General features: G+C 44.0%; 1 protein-coding gene across 2 annotated transcripts in view; it reads right to left on the bottom strand.

Moving 5' to 3' along the window:
• Positions 1 to 11,871: 11,871 nt before the first annotated feature.
• ESR1 (estrogen receptor 1) overlaps positions 11,872 to 16,260 on the bottom strand; it is a 488,249-nt gene continuing 483,860 nt past the window's right edge. For both annotated transcript variants that reach the window (XM_060205321.1, XM_007516044.3), the window contains exon 9: positions 11,872 to 13,525. In XM_060205321.1, the coding sequence (XP_060061304.1) occupies positions 13,294 to 13,525 (232 nt within the window). In that variant the 3' untranslated portion in view covers positions 11,872 to 13,293. The remainder of the gene's footprint in view (positions 13,526 to 16,260) is intronic.

Here is a 16,260-nt window from a genome sequence, read left to right on the forward strand (position 1 = left end):
GCTGTTCAATTGGATATGGCTGTATTTTTGCACCTGGTTTGCTGGTCAGTGTAGATGTTCTTTATACGTTCTCCATGTGGTAGAAACAAAATGGCGCCGTTGCTCTCTGCTGCCACCCTAGGAAGGCTTTAGTATAGTCAGCTTGGGTGTTATGCACATGTGCGACCACTGAAAAGTTCCCGGTGAAGCTGTGTGTTAAGGATTGCTTCCTCACTCCTGTGATTGTCATATCTAAAAGACCTGTGCATGCCTGTGTTGGTAGCAGCACACTTTGTTAAGAGCCAAAACCTCTAAGCAACCTAGCCACCCCGCAACAGATGAGTTACTGAGAAAGTTGTGATGTATATACACAATGGAATACTACTCAGCTATTCAGAATAATGAATCCAGCTTCACTTCATTTGGATGGGCCTTGAGGGAATCATGTAAAGTGAGATAAGTCAGAAAGAGAAGAATGAAGATGGGATGATCTCACTCATGGACGGAAGTTGAGAAATAAGAATAGAAAGGGGAAACAAAACAAAACTTGGACTGGGTTTGGTGTACTGCACCAAAGCAAAGGAATAGGGACTAGAGATGTGTGCGGGATAGAGGTCAGGGGGAGCTTTCAAGTCCTGGTGCAGGATAGTGGAGGTGGACCTAGGTGGGGGGCAGGGTCAGAGTGTTTTGCAGAAAATAGAAATTTTAAGGGCTGGGCAGTAGCACACCTGGTTAAACACACATAGTATGAAACACAAGGATCCACTCAAGGCTCCCAGTTTGAGCCTCCGGTTTCCCACCTGCGGTGGGGTCAGGGGGTCGCCTCACGAGTGGTGAAGCAGGTCTGCAGGTGTCTATATTTCTCACCTGTTCTTGGTCTTCCCCTCCTCTCTCAATTTCTCTGTCCTAACCAATTTAAAAAGAAGAAGAAGAAGAAGAAGAAGAAGAAGAAGAAGAAGAAGAAGAAGAAGAAGAAGAAGAAGAAGAAGAAGAAGAAGAAGAAGAAGAAGAAGAAAAATGGCCTCCAGGAGCAGCAATAACCCTGGAAGCAAAAAAAAAAAAAAAAAAGAAAAGAAAAGAAATTTTACACATGTACCAACAACTGTAAACTATTAGCCTCCCCCAATAAAATAAATAAAATAAAAGTAAACTGAAGAAAGAAAAGATTGCTTCATCCTAGCCCACAGGTGTTACCGGCTAGAAGGGAGGAGGTAAAACCCCACCTCTGTTATCTTCGGTTTGCCTTGGTTCCGTCCCTTCTGAGCCCAGATCTCTCTACCTCAGAGACTCAGTTCTTATGTTCTTTTTCTAGGATTATTGGTACTAATGTCACAGGATAATTAAAACTTCCATGTGCAGATCTCCTGTCTTTGTGTAAACTTACCAAAGACCAACGTTTTTCCTGGTGTACCTTCATTTTTATTTCATTTTTTATCTTTATTTACGTATTGAATAGAGACAGCCAGAAGTCGAGAGAGGTGGGGGTCATAGAGCAGGAGAGAGACAGAGAGACATCTGCAACACTGCTTCACCACTTACAACATTTTCTCTCCGCCAGTGGGGACCCAGGACTGGAACCAGGATCCTTGTAAATTGTAACATGTGCGCTCAATCAGGGGCACCACCATGCCCAGCCTCTACCTTTATTTATTTATTTTCCCTTTTGTTGCCCTTGTGTATTTTTTTATTGTTGTTGTAGTTGTTGTTGTGTTATTGATGTCATTGTTATTGGATAGGACAGAGAGAAATGGAGAGAGGAGGGGAAGGCAGAGAGAGGGAGAGAAAGATAGACACCTGCAGACCTGCTTCACTGCCTGTGAAGCGACTTCCCTACAGGTGCAGAGCTGGGGGCTTGAACCAGGATCCTTACACCAGTCCTTGTGCTTCGTGCCACGTGTGCTTAACCCACTGCGCTATGGCCTGACTCCCCCCTTTTCTTTTTCTTCCTGCTTTTGAAGACATCCCATGATAAGCATTTCTAAAGAATGTTTTTCTTTCTTTAATTTTTTTTTTTAGTATGTAAAACATGTTCTTTCTGGTTGTAAATGTGGGAAAATCCCTCAGGAATCTTCACAGCTTAAATTCTGAGGAGAGTCAAGTGAGTTCAGGAATGTCATCAGTTCATAAAAATGTCCCTCAGCTCGCCAGTCTTTCATTGTGGCCTTTACCATGATGACTGATTTCTCAATCAGGAGTCAGCAGAGGGGCGCAGGCTGAGAAGGCGCTGAGGGGGGACACACAGCTGCAGCTTCTGGGAGACTCCAGGCAGAGGTTCAGAGGAAGCCACTTTGGGGGGGGGGGGTGTGTCCATCCTCTGCTCCCAGCTGCTCTGACCACTGAGATCCTTCCACCCTGTTTCAAGATCACTTTCTAGCATGTTGATCCACGTTCTTCTTTGCTCCAGTTAGAGCGTAACTCTGGTTCATGGATCAGACTCAGGAACTCAGGGCTTCATGTTTGCAAGCCCTGTACTCTTCCACTGCGATACCTCCTGGGGTTACTTCCTCCTCCTTCTCCTCTGCTTCCTCCTTAAGACTTATATCTTGTGAGAGGAGAGGGAGAGAAGAAAGGAAGGAGGAGAGAAGAGAGAGGGAGAGGGAGAGGGAGAGGGAGAGGGAGAGGGAGAGGGAGAGGGAGAGGGAGAGGGAGAGGGAGAGGGAGAGGGACTCAAAGTTCATCAAATGCAACACCAAGCCTGGAATCTCAGGCATGAGCTCTACCAGCTGAGCTATCTCTGCAGCTCTGTTTTGAATGTGGATCTAGTTGGGTTGCAAACTCTTCTGGGCAACAGGATAGGAACTGGTTTGGTGGTGGGTACCATCATCTAGGAAACTGCCCCAGCTCACACTTCCGGGTCTCCTGTGATAAAGCCCCAGCTGGTGCCAGGGGGCAGAGGAACCTTTCCTTCTAGGACTCTCTCACTGACAGGAGAAGAGAAACAGATGTGTCTAGAACTTGAGGGACATAGCAGTAGCCACTGTAATCAAAGGACCATATTTCTTTGTTACTTTTATTTTTAACTGTTTGTTTATTTCTATGAGACAGAGAGCAACCAGTGGTCCACTCAGCTCTGGCAGATGGTGCTGCTAGGAATTGCACTTGTGGTCTCTGGGACCTAGCCTTGTTATTTTTCCATTAAGATTTATTTATTTATTTGCCTCCAGGGTTAATGCTGGGGCTTGGTGCCTGCACCATGAATCCCCTGCTCCTGGAGGCCTGTTTTTTTTTTCCTTGTTACCCTTGTTGTTGTAGCCTTGTTGTGGTTATTATTGTTGATGTTGTTTGTTGTTGGATAGGACAGAGAGAAATGGAGAGAGGAGGGGAAGACAGAGAGGGGGAGAGAAAGATAGACACCTGCAGACCTGCTTCAATGCCTGTGAAGCAACTTCCCTGAAGGTGGAGAGCTGGGGGCACGAACCGGGATCCTTATGCTGGTCCTTGCACTTTGTGCCACGTGTGTTTAACCTGCAGTGCTCCTGCCCGACCTCCAAGATCTATTTATTTACATAGCATCATGGTTATGCAAAAAGTTTTTGATGTGTGAAGCACCAAAGGTCCCACATGGGTTCAGTCTCCAGTGCTGTTATAAGACCAAGTTAATCAATCAATACTTTGGTAAAAGAAATTAAATTAATATATTTATAATATACGTAAAATAATTTATTTTATTATTTATTGTATATACATATATAAAATAAATATATGGACATTTAAAAATGTAACACACACACACACACACACACACACACACACACACACACACACACACATTCTTATTGAATGAGAGATAGACCAAAGTATAGCTCAGCTCTGGATTTTGCTGTGTTAGTGACCATCCCTGACTCTACCCACTGAGCACCCCCCAATCCCATAAGCCATTTCTCTGAAGAGTCAGATTTCGCCTCACAAGTTCATATGGAAGCAACAAAATAGCTTATCCGTCAAATGCTTGTGACCCAGGGTTCAGCCTGGCCTCCACTACAGTAGAGAAAAATATTGGGGTGTAATAATTTTCCTCCTCCTTCATACTTTCTCTTTCTCTCTCTCTGCTTCTTTACCTTTTTATCTGGAAAAGTCAATCCATTAACTCAGAGAAGTAAAGCCCCAGCAATGACAAAATAAAAAAAAAGTCCTTGTGAATATTCAGTTTTACCCACTTCCTCTGGTCTGGGGCTGGGGAGGGGGGATTTCTTATACTTTCTCAAACCTGAAGAACTCTCAGTAAGTTTGATGTCCAGCAAAGGCATTTCAGTAACAGTCAGGGGACTGACACCCTGTATCTGCCATTCAGGAGATTTCTGACCTAGAGCTCTTGGAGCGTGTGTGTGTGTGGGGGGTGTTAGGTTTTCAAACCTTAATTATGTAACACAGCTGTTCCCACATATGTCAAGTAAGGTCAAAAGCTAAGTACAACAGAGACTAGCATTGCCTAGAAACATTTGTGTAAAGCTAGTGTGAAACATTCAGTAAATAGCTTTTTTTTTTTTTTGCCACCAGGGTTATCACTGGGGCTAGAAGCCAGCACTATGCATTCACTGCTGCCAGAACCCCCCACCCCTTATTTTTCTTTTTTCCCCAAAAGAAACAGAGAAATAAAACAGAAGACAGACTAGAGAGGGAGAAAGGGGGGACATAGGTGCTTTTTGAAACACCAAAGTTAACTGGAGGAATTCTGAACTTAATGTGTCCTCCCCAGACAGAAGGTGTTACTGCACAGGAGTCAGAAGGCATCTCACCTTTGAAACACTCCAGTGGGCAGACTTCCAACTCCCACAATTGCTACATATTCTCCACAAGATGCATCAGACACTGGAGATGACAAATCACAGTCAGCATGTGCAAACAGCTCTGTTCCTTGGTGTCCCAGGCAGGCAGAACAATAAGGACAAGGGCAGGGGTGAGGGTTTATCAAGTTTTCAAGAAATAATGACCTGATATGCAAAGAATCAATTAGGAAAAAGGTGACCAATTACTGGAAGTGAAAGGAGTCAAAATCAACTCTTTGGGGCTACAGTACTTTTTTTTTTTTTAATTAGAGCACTACTTAGCTCTGGCTTATGGTGGTTCAGGGGACTACACTTGGGACTTTATTTTTTAAATAATTTTTGTTTATAAAATGGGAATATTGACAAGACCATAGGATAACAGGGATACAATTCCACACAGTTCTCACCACCAGAACTCCATATCACATCCCCTCACCTGATAGCTTTCCTATTCTTTATCCCTCTGGAAGTATGGACCCAGGGACATTATGGGGTGCAGAAAGTGGAAGGTCTGGCTTCTGTAATTGCTTCTCACTGAACATGGGCGTTGACAGGTCAATCCATACTCCCAGCCTGCCCCTCTCTTTCCCTAGTGGGGCAGGAGTCTGGGGAGGCAAGGCTCCAGGACATACTGGTGGGGTCATCTGCCCAGGGAAGTCAGGTTGACATCATGGTAGCATCTAGAACCTAGTGGCTGAAAAACTGTTTAAGATATAAAGCAGAGAAAAGTGTTGACTAATCATGAACCTAAAGGCTGGAGTACTGCAGAGGAAGATTTGGGGTCTCCATTTTGGAAAAAGCTAGTAGGTTTATTTTAGGTATCTTCCAAGGGGTGCATGACTTTACTAATTTTTGCCTGAGGCTGACATCTGATATGCAGGTGACCTAAACCTGGGACTTTAGAGCCTCAGGCATGAGTCTCTTTCAAAACATTATGCAATTTACCCCATCTTAACTCTTTTTGTATCTTTATAGATATTGGGTTTTGAAACCAAAGAAAGACCCAACACTGGCCGCCAGCTATAGACCAATTTCTCTCCTCTCCGTGTGTTACAAACTCCTTGAGAGGCTGCTTCTGTCACGTATTTCTCCTCTTACAGAGAAATTCCTATCACCCGCCCAAGCTGGTTTCCGCCCAGGAAGATCTACCTGCGAACAAGCCCTGGCCCTCTCAACTTACATTGAAAATGGATTCCAGAAGAATTTAAAGATGGGTGCTGTCTTTGTTGATCTCACAGCAGCCTATGACACGGTCTGGCACTGTGGTCTCCTAGTCAAGATCTCAAGATGCCTGCCTCCATGGGTGGCCAACACTATATTGTTTCTTCTCCAAAACAGAAGATTCCGGGTGCATCTGGGTGACAAGTCTAGCAGATGGAGACTTGTCTCAAGTGGCCTCCCCCAGGGCTCTGTTCTGGCTCCTATGCTGTTTAATATTTACATCAATGACCTCCCAGAAACTTCTTCAAGGAAGTTCATCTACGCCGATGACATCTGCTGTGCAACTCAGGCATCCAAGTTTGACATCCTCGAGGAAACACTCACGAAAGACATGTCTCTGATATCTGATATCCCTAGCACTGCAAAAACGGTATCATCTGTTTTCCATCTACACCATGCCTCGGCCTCGCGTGAGCTTAATGTGCAGCTTGGCGATACGAGAATCCGGCATGAAGCCCAGCCAGTCTGTCTTGGCGTTACTCTCGATCGCACCCTGTCATTTCACGAGCATCTCATAAAAACTGCAGCAAAGGTGGGCGCGAGGAATAACATCATTGCAAGACTGGCCAGCTCCTCATGGGGTGCAAGTGCTTCCACACTACGATCATCATCTCTGGCATTATGCTATTCCACTGCAGAATACTGTGCCCCAGTATGGTTCCGTAGCCCCCATGTCCACTTGGTCGATTCCAAATTATATTCCTCCATGAGGATAATTTCTGGAACCATCCGTTCCACCCCGGTTCCATGGCTGCCAGTTCTTAGCAACATCGCCCCGCCAGATATTCATCGGGATGCGGCATCATCTAAGTTCATTTCCCACGTCTACGCTCGACTGGACCTGCCAATCTACGCGGATATCTTCGCCCACCCTGTCCAACGCTTGACTTCTCGTCACCCAATCTGGTCCCCTACACCTACACTGAACTTCTCTGCTCCAGACTCTTGGAAACAGAGTTGGCAGTCAGCTGAGGTCAAGAACAAACACCTCATCACAGACCCCTGCAAGCGTCAACCCGGCTTTGACCTAGCACGTTATGATTGGGCCCTCCTCAATCGCTATCGAACAGGCCATGGCCGGTGTGCCGCTATGTTCCATCGCTGGGGAGCCAGAGACGACCCAAACTGCCCCTGCGGCTCCAGACAGACTATGACTCACATAGTCAACGACTGCCACCTCTCCAGATTCAAAGGAGGTCTCGAAACTTTACATCAGGCTCAACCTGATGCTGTTGACTGGCTACGGAAGAAGAGCAAACGCTAGAAGAAAAAAAGAAGCCAAAAAAAAAAAAAACTGCACATTTATTCTAAATGTGTTAAGGTATCTGAAGGAAATTATGTTTAAATAATGAAAGTATGGCAACAACTATCAAATGGGTACTCTCATTTGTAGGCAATAATTAAGAGAAAACCCCCCCACAATTTTTATGTTGGAGTTGAATATAAAATGACAGTAACTGGAATATAGCATTCACTAGATGAGTTCAACCTGAGATTTGAGGTGACAAATAAAAAACATTGTCTCTTAGAAGATGTATGAATAGAAATCACCCAATTTGAAGAGTCGAGAAAGAGAAATTATGAAAGGGGTAAAGAACCATGAAGAGGGGCCCGGGGCAGAGGTGGTGCATCCGGTTAAGCACAAAAATTACTATGCCCCAGGATCCAGGTTCAAGCCCCTGCTCCCCACCTGCAGGAAGGACACTTCACAAATGGTGAAGGAGGTCTGCCGGTGTCTGTTTCCCCTTCTTCTCTCATTTTCTCTGTCTTATTGAATAAAAGAAATGGGTGGGGGAAGGAGTGGCTTCCAGGAGTGGTAGATTCATAGTGCTGGTGATAACCTGAAGGCAGACAGGAAGAAAGAAAGAAAATGAAGAGTGTATCAGAAACCTGTGGCACTATATCAAATGCCCAGCACGTATGTCACAGAGACAAGGAAAACAAAAAATGTGGACTGGGCAGTGGTGCAACCAGTTAAGCACATGTATTACCAAGCTCAAGGACCCAGGTTCGAGCATCTGCTTCTGGCCTGGGGGGGGGGGGTGGTCAGCTTCACTAGTGGTGAAGCAGGTTTGCAGGTGTTTATCTTTCTCTCCCTCTCTATCTCCCTCTCCTCTCTCAATTTCTTTCTGTCTTATCAAAAAAAGGAAAGAAGGAAAGAAAGAAGGAAAGAAAGACAGAAAGAAAGAAAGAAAGAAAGAAAGAAAGAAAGAAAGAAAGAAAGAAAGAAAGATTGGTTGGTTGCCCAGAACTTCAGCAAATAACCCCAGTGGCAATAAATAAATAAATAAATAAGTTTTGGAGAAATGTAACTTTTAAAAATGATTCTTTTTTAAAAATTTTTTTTTAACTTTATGGATTTAATTTGATAGGACAGAGACATTGAGAGGGAAGGAGGATAGAGAGACAGACCTGTAGACCTGCTTCACCGCTTGTGAAGCTTTCCCCCTGCAGGTGGGGACCGGGAGCTTGAACCTGGGTCCTTGAGCACTGTAACATGTGCACTCAACCAGGTGTGCCACCACCTGGCCCCTGATAGGTCAATTTATAATGTTATGAGGTATCTCCAGACTGTCATTCAGGTAGTGAGACCGCCATCACTCTTTTAATGAGACCCTCATACAATACTCGCAACATCTTGGGAGTTAGGTGATACCACCACCACTTAAAGAGGAGCTGAGACTCTGGAAAATTCATTATCAAAGTCATATGCTGGGGAAAGTAGCCCAGCAGGTAGATAATACATACCACTTGTATGCCTGAGGCACTGGGTTTGATCCCTGGTGTATGTATGTGTCATAGTGACACTCTTTCTCTTTCATATGAAATTCTCTACCTCATATTATTGAAGAAATAGAATAAATGTTTAGCCAAAAAAAAAAAATCAAATGCTGGAGCCAAGAAGGGAGGTTAGGCCTATGAACACATTGCCTTCTATGCCTGAGAGAGTGAGCGGGATGGAGGGAAGCCTGCACCAGACTGACTGACAGTCAGGGATTGCAGTGGATCATGGATTCCTTTCATCACTCATCTTAGTCTGTCGTGAACCATGAGGCAAAAGTGACACTTGACAAAAGCCAAACCTGCATTGTCCATTTAATACTTTATTTGAACATCAAATAGACTGAGAAAACTGTTTACAGCTGCTGGAGCATCCCACTGGATTCTTAGCTATGTTTTTTCTTTTAAAGGTGCAAAAGAAGTTTACAAGTGTGCTTCCTTTTTGAACCAAGCAAAGCGGCGACAAAAACAGAATCACATCAATAATCAATAACCGTAGGCATAAGCGAAAAGGGGGAGGGGTTGATCCATCAAATACCACATGGCGTGTGAGTCTTTTCCCATGAAACATGAGCTCTGCACAGAAGGATGTGTAGGACACAAGAAGTATTGTCTCTAAGCTGTGAGACAGCACATAAACTGGCATAATGTCACTGATTAATTCAAGTCGCTATCACCAATGACCTCTCTGGGAAGGCAAAGGGGTCTGTGTCTCAGGTACCTGCTCACGGGTCTTTCCAGGGTGCACAGCTCTGTACAAACACACCAAAGATGGGTTTGGAACACGGCAGCATTTACATATTGGAAAAGTTCAGGCACATTTGGATGCAAGAAAATAATAATAATAGTAATAAGGACAGAAATGTTGTCTTGACTCTCTGAAAGACAGTGCAAAATTGAAATGCCAGAGTGAGGCAGCGAGTTTTTGGAAAACACCTTGTCAATGACTTTGAAAGAGTCCACAATCCCTTGAATCCACATGGAATGGGGATACAGGCAGACAGAAACAGAGGAGTCACACTGGTGAAAAGGTAGCTACTGGGAACCACAGTTTAATTCATTTGCTCCAGCTGAGAGGGTCTTAAGCTTTCAGGGTGTTCACCAAGGAAGTGTGTAGTGTGAATCAACCTCCCAGGACTTCCACCAAAAAGCATCATGGCAGCCTAATGGGCTACCGCTTGATGCCACAGGTCTTTCCAGTAACTGGTCAGACATCTGCGTGGCCCTAGTAAATGTTCCCAGTATTCAGTTCATCTGAGCTGGGAAGTATGGAGAAGAAGGGATTTGGAACTGGTTTTAGGTTGGGGTACTCTAGACCAGTGGTCTTACATCAGTGATAATTTCAGTGTGTAAGATTTTAATGTGAGAACTCCTTAATGTGACTATAAGGAAATAATCAGTAATTTCCTTAAATGTCCCATGCTCAAAGGTATGGGATATGGAATGATGAAACACTGCACAGTTACCAGTTAAATCTGCTCAAAGATTCCGCTTCCATAGGGACTGAATTGTGCAACCTATGTAGGGCCTTTTCTTTGGATAAACTAGCTTTTCTTTTGATGACAGTATTACAGAATCATGACTGTTAGTCTGAAACAAGTCGATTGCTAAGAAAAATACAGACCACTAGCTACCCTACCCCTTGGACTGTGCTGAAGATATTACTGTCCTTTCTAAGAACCCAAGCTGCTTTTTTAGCAAAGGCTGTCCAATGAAGCTGATTCTTTTGAGGTTTGGAGTGCAGAAAGAGACTCTTGAACACTGGTGTAATGTCCCAGGCAGAAGTATTGAACTATCTCAAAATACTTTCAGGGCTCCTTAACTGCCCATTCTCCAAATTCCCAAACTTCCTTTCCCATATGACCATGTGGTCTAGCATATCTTCCAAACTCTAAACTGCCTCAGAGTGTGGGGGAGGACCCAACATGGTCTCCTTCACTCCAACAATAAAACCACCCACAAAGAGTCAGCTGTCAATTAGTGGCACTTCAAATAAGAATAGAAAGAGATTCTTCTAAAATGATTTGAAACTCCCGGGCTCACATTCCAGCCATCTGGTGTTCTCTGCCCATTTCAAACGTAGTAGTACCTTAACAAGAATACAAACACAGTAGATGAATAATGTAAAACCGTTCACTCTGTGTGTGTCATAGTTTGGATTTAGCTGGTATTACATCACCTATAGTTGTAGAAATTTTTTGTTTGTTTTTATTTTTTAAAAAGAAAATTTAAGTATAAACATTAAAAAGAACCCACAGACCCATTAGCTACTGTCCAAAAATAGTACTACTGATATTTTGGTAAAGCTAAATTAGCTGCCCTGAATAATTTTCCCTTTCAGGCATAATCTCTGCTACATAAGATTGTCTATCATTCAATACCCAACAATAGGCATATGGATTAGTGCTATTTTTTTAATCTACTGTGGATATAAAAGTTGATATGAAATGTGATTTTCATTTAAATGAATAATCACCAGGCCTTAGGCGTCAACAAACTGCATACATGGTAACTATTTTTTAAAAAAAAACTACATATTTTTTGTTGGTTTTGTATGTTAACCCAGTCAAATAAAATCCAGAACAGAACTACTACATTCAATTGTCTGATAAACAAGCATTGCGATTTCAAAAAAATATATATTATACTATATAAGGTGCTTCTTAAACAAAGAACAACAACCAAAGAATTAGGTTCTGACCATATTCTTAATGCAGGTACATAAAGTTTCCCCCCAATCTAGATGGACATATATGAAAAGACAACTCCTTTTTGGGGGGTGAGGGTGGGTGGGAGTGGGGGTTGGCTCCCAAGCTCCCAGTCCTTACATGATCACCTCCTGGGCAATCAGAATTGAATGATATCTACTTTTTCAAACAGATGTCCCAAAAGAAGTTCTAGAAGCTCAGTTAAGCAGTTGGCTAACACATAACCCTCTTAAGGGTGATGGAATTATGGGGCCGTCATAGTAACTAGAGGGAATTCAACTAACTTTTCAACTGATAAGAAGAAATGACCCCTAACTGTCCTAGACAGACCAAAACTTCTAGCAGGCTGCCTTGAAACTGTATGGATTGTTGTTTTTTTTAAAATCAACCTAAGAATCCCTCAGTTTAAGGACACCTTAAGTCCCAGTTTTGGCTCTTGAACTCCTGGTTTATAAAGCTGAATGTCCTGATTTGGGAGAATAAGCAAATTCTACCCAACCAATCAAGGGCGTGTGTAGCCTGCCCAAGTCCAGTTAGCCTGAGTGTTCCTATGTCCCCAGGCCATGCACAGAGGGCATAGGGCCCAGAAAAGAATGCAGCTGTTGCTAAAAAAACAAAACAAAACAAAAACCCCAGAACTACCCCCAGGCTCTTGTTCTCCAGTACCTACAATAATCATATACATTTACTGTTTCGCCCAGTGTTCCACAGTTGACAGTGTCACCCAGGTTCCAGCTCATTCAAACTCCTACTTCAAGCCTAGGACTGGGACCTACGGGTGATTAATTCACCTTCAATACAAATTGCACGTCAGGAAGATCCAAGTAGAGCGCCCTCTGCTGATAGACGTGAGGCTATGCCAGCAAAAAGCTGAGTACAGCAAGTCTGGAAGTGAGGGCTTTCTTTTTCTATGATGAGAGTTAAAGGGAAAGAAAGAAAAAGAAAGGAGAGAGAGAGAGAGAGAGAGAATAGAATGAGAGATTTTTTTTAATCTCTTAGAGGCAAACTTAATTGGGACCAATTTGCTGTTTTGCACAGGTTCACGGGAACAAGAACCCATAACTTCCCCATGCTCTCAAAAGTCAATGGTAGAACTTGCAGAAAATCTGAAGGTGCAGTGATTAAGCTGATTTAAGTCTTATGCACATGCACATTTTGTATTCCTATGGGGAGGGGGTGAGTAGACAATCACGGAAGAGTCTGTTCCCTCTATGCAACAGAGCCCAAGCGTGAAGGCATCGCCTGAACTAAATGACAGACGATTATAGGAATACAAGAAGGTGATTTCAGAAACACCTGACCTAGCCTTCTTCCAGTCAGCAACGACAGGAGCCACTTTTCAGATCCTTCCCTGCGACTTTCTCTTCAATCTATTAAAAAAGGGGGGGTGGGGAAAGTGCTTCACAGAGGTGAAATCCTCTAGTCTCCAAGGAGCTTAACTTAAATGCAGAGTCCTCTGATCCCTGGCTGAGAAACTGAGTTGAGTCAGGAGAAGCAAGTGACAGGAATCCTCAAGCCTGGTCACTTTGTTGCAAAGGGAATAGGCCTGCCAAGGTACCAGGAAATGGAGCCCTGAAGTGCCATTATTCCTGACAGGGGGCGCGCCCCTAAGAATGGAGCAAGCAAGAGAACTGCCCTTGGTGGTGGTGGTGGTGGTGGTGGTGCATGCAGGCGCCAGATTCTGCAACAGTGTTGGGGGCCCGATGGGAGGGGTAGAGCATGGAAGAGGCTGCAGGGCTCCAAGAATTTTGGTGGCGGTGGCATTGGGAGGGAGGGGGCTGGGGAAGGAAAAGCAGGGTCAACTGGTGTTTTGGGGGGCGGGGTGGGGGGGGCGGCTCTCAGATGGTGGGGAAGTTCTCTGCCTCTCCTGTAATGTAGTAGGTTTGCAAAGAATGTGACGCCTGGCCATTGGTGGCCAGTGGGCCCTGGCTCATCTCCTCCATGGTGGCAGCGGCCCCCCGGTTGGCAGGGGCATGCAGGCGGTGGGCATCCAACATCTCCAGAAGCAGGTCGTAGAGGGGGACCACGTTCTTGCACTTCATGCTGTACAGGTGTTCCATGCCTTTGTTACTGCGGGGCGGGAGACACAGCGGGGGCAGTTCAGTTGATGGAGTGTCAATAATAAATCATCATCATCATCATTATTGATTTCTCTATTTTTTTATTATTTTAATTTTTAAAATTTATTTATTCATTTTCCCTTTTGTTGCCCTTGTTTGTTTTTTTATTGTTGTTGTAGTTATTATTGTTGTTGCTATTGATGTTGTCGTTGTTAGATAGGACAGAGAGAAATGGAGAGAGGAGGGGAAGACAGAGAGGGGGAGAGAAAGCTAGACACTTGCAGACCTGCTTCAATGCCTGTGAAGCGACTCCCCTGCAGGTGGGGAGTCGGGGCTCAAACCGGGATCCTTAAGCCAGTCTGTGTGCTTTGCACCATGTGCACTTAACCCATTGCACTATCATCCACTTACCCTTATTTCTCTATTTTTAATTTTTTAAAATTTATTTATCCCCTTTTGTTGCCCTTGTTGTTTTATTGTTGTAGTTATTGTTGACGTCATTGTTGTTGAATAGGACTGAGAGAAATTGAGAGAGGAGGGGAAGACAGAGAGCGGGAGAGAAAGATAGACACTGCAGACCTGCTTCACCACTGTGAAGTGACTCCCCTGCAGGTGGGGAGTCGGGGGCTTAAACAGGAATCCTTAAGTCGGTCCTTACAGTTCATGCCACACGCGCTTAACCCACTGCACTACCGCCCAACTCTGTATTTCTCTATTTTTAAAATTTATTTTATTATCTTTATTTACTTGACAGAGACAGCTAGAAATTGAGAGGAAGGTGGAGATAGAAAGGGAGAGAGAGACAGAGAGACACCTGCAGCCCTGCTTCACCACTTGCAAAGCTTTCCCCTTGCAGGTGCGGACCCAGGGCATGAACCCATGAACCCGGGTCCTTGAGCACTGTTACATGTGCGCTCAACGAGGTGCAGCACCGCCTGGTCCCTAAGCAAGTTTCTCTCTTTCCCTCTCTCTTTCTCTCTCTCTCTCCCTCCCTCTCTCTCTCTCAGCCAGAGCACTGCTCAACTCTGGCTTGTGGTGGTGGTGGTGGGTTGAACCTAGGACTTAGAAGCCTCAGGCATAGGAATCTCTTTGCATAACCATTATGCTATCTCCCCCCCCATCAACATCATCATTATTATTATTTTGCACATCAGTATTAGTTTTTTTTTTTTTTTTTTGCAATTGAACATGGGCTTGGCAATATTAAAATTTAAAGGGGCATGCCCAATGGAAAACTATAAACTAGAAAGAAAGCCCTTAAATAAATAAAAACTGAATGATCAAGCTGTACCACTCTTTTGTATTTACTCAGCGGACATACACTCATCCACAGGGATATATGCATCGTCACATTCATAGCTGCATCATTCACAGTGGCTGGAGAGTGAAAGCAGCCTAAATGCCTATCTGCAGATGACTGCCTAAAGAAGTTCTGATCCATATATTCCATAAATATTATTCTGCAATCAAAAAAGAGGATATGTCCTTTGGAACAAAATGGACAGAACTGGAGGTGATTATACTTCCCCAAATAAGTAAAGAGATGAAAAACAACTACTGGATGGTTTCACTCATATGTGGAATCTAGGAGTCTAATACACATGAACTTGGAAAAGAAGAAGAACGAGGAGGAGGAGGAGGAGAAGAAAGAAGCCAACTGTTTCTAAGACGAGAATTACAGTGGTTATTTTTGGGGAGTAGGAGGGTGGGACACAGAACTTTGGTGCTGGGTGTGGTGTGACACTGTTATCTTACCACCTTGGAACACATTAACCACAAATAAAAACAGAGGGCATGGGTTAGCACCTAGCGTTGTGTATATAAGACTTGCCACATCCGCCACCCAGCTTCTTTACTTCTTCCAAGGCTCATTACAGTTTTCCCAGAATCTAAGAGTCAGTTTGGGCCTGGAGACTCACTTCAGCAAATAAACAGGGTCCTTGCTAGCCTTGCCTTGCCCTGTGTGCTTTTCCACATGGGTTTCACTTGGCAAAGCCATGCATGGCACCAGGGGGAGTTCCAGTGCTCTGATATCTCTCCCTCTCTCTCTCTCTGTGTCTCTCTCTGTCTCTCCATCTGAAAGAAACAATAGGCCCAGAATTGGTGAAATCGCCCAGATGGGTTGGCTTGACCTCCAGTCAGTCTGGTCATTCTGCAGATTATTGTGCAAGTTCTTTGTTTCACTTCCTGACTTGTTCTACTTAGCATGGTCACTTCCAAATCTCCTGTCCCATTTTTTTTAAAAATTAATTTAAAATTTTTATTATCTTTATTTATTTGATAGAGACAGCCAGAAATAGAGAGGAAGAGGGCATATAGAGAGGGAAAGAGACAGAGAGACACTTGCAGCCCTGATTCACCACTTGTGAAGCTTTCCCCCTGCAGGTGGGGACCGGAGGCTTGAACCTGGGTCCTTGCTCACTGTAACATGTGCGCTCAACCAGATGCGCCAGCACCTGGCCCCGTTCCATTTTTTTTTTTTTTGAGACAGAGGGAAAGAGACCACAGCACCAACATTCCTTCAGTGCAGTGGAGCAGGCTTGAAGTTGAGTCACACACAAAGCAAATCTGTGTGCTATCCAAGTAAGATATTTTACTGGCCCTCCATTTATTTATTTAAATTTATTATTATCTTTGATTTTATTTATAAAAAAGGAAACACTGGCAAAACCATAGGATAAGAGGGGTACAATTTGAATTCATACAACCAGACATTGAGAGGGTAGGGGAAGAGAGAGGGTGAGA

This window comes from Erinaceus europaeus, chromosome 13 (assembly GCF_950295315.1).
Source record: "Erinaceus europaeus chromosome 13, mEriEur2.1, whole genome shotgun sequence".
NCBI lineage: Eukaryota > Metazoa > Chordata > Mammalia > Eulipotyphla > Erinaceidae > Erinaceus > Erinaceus europaeus.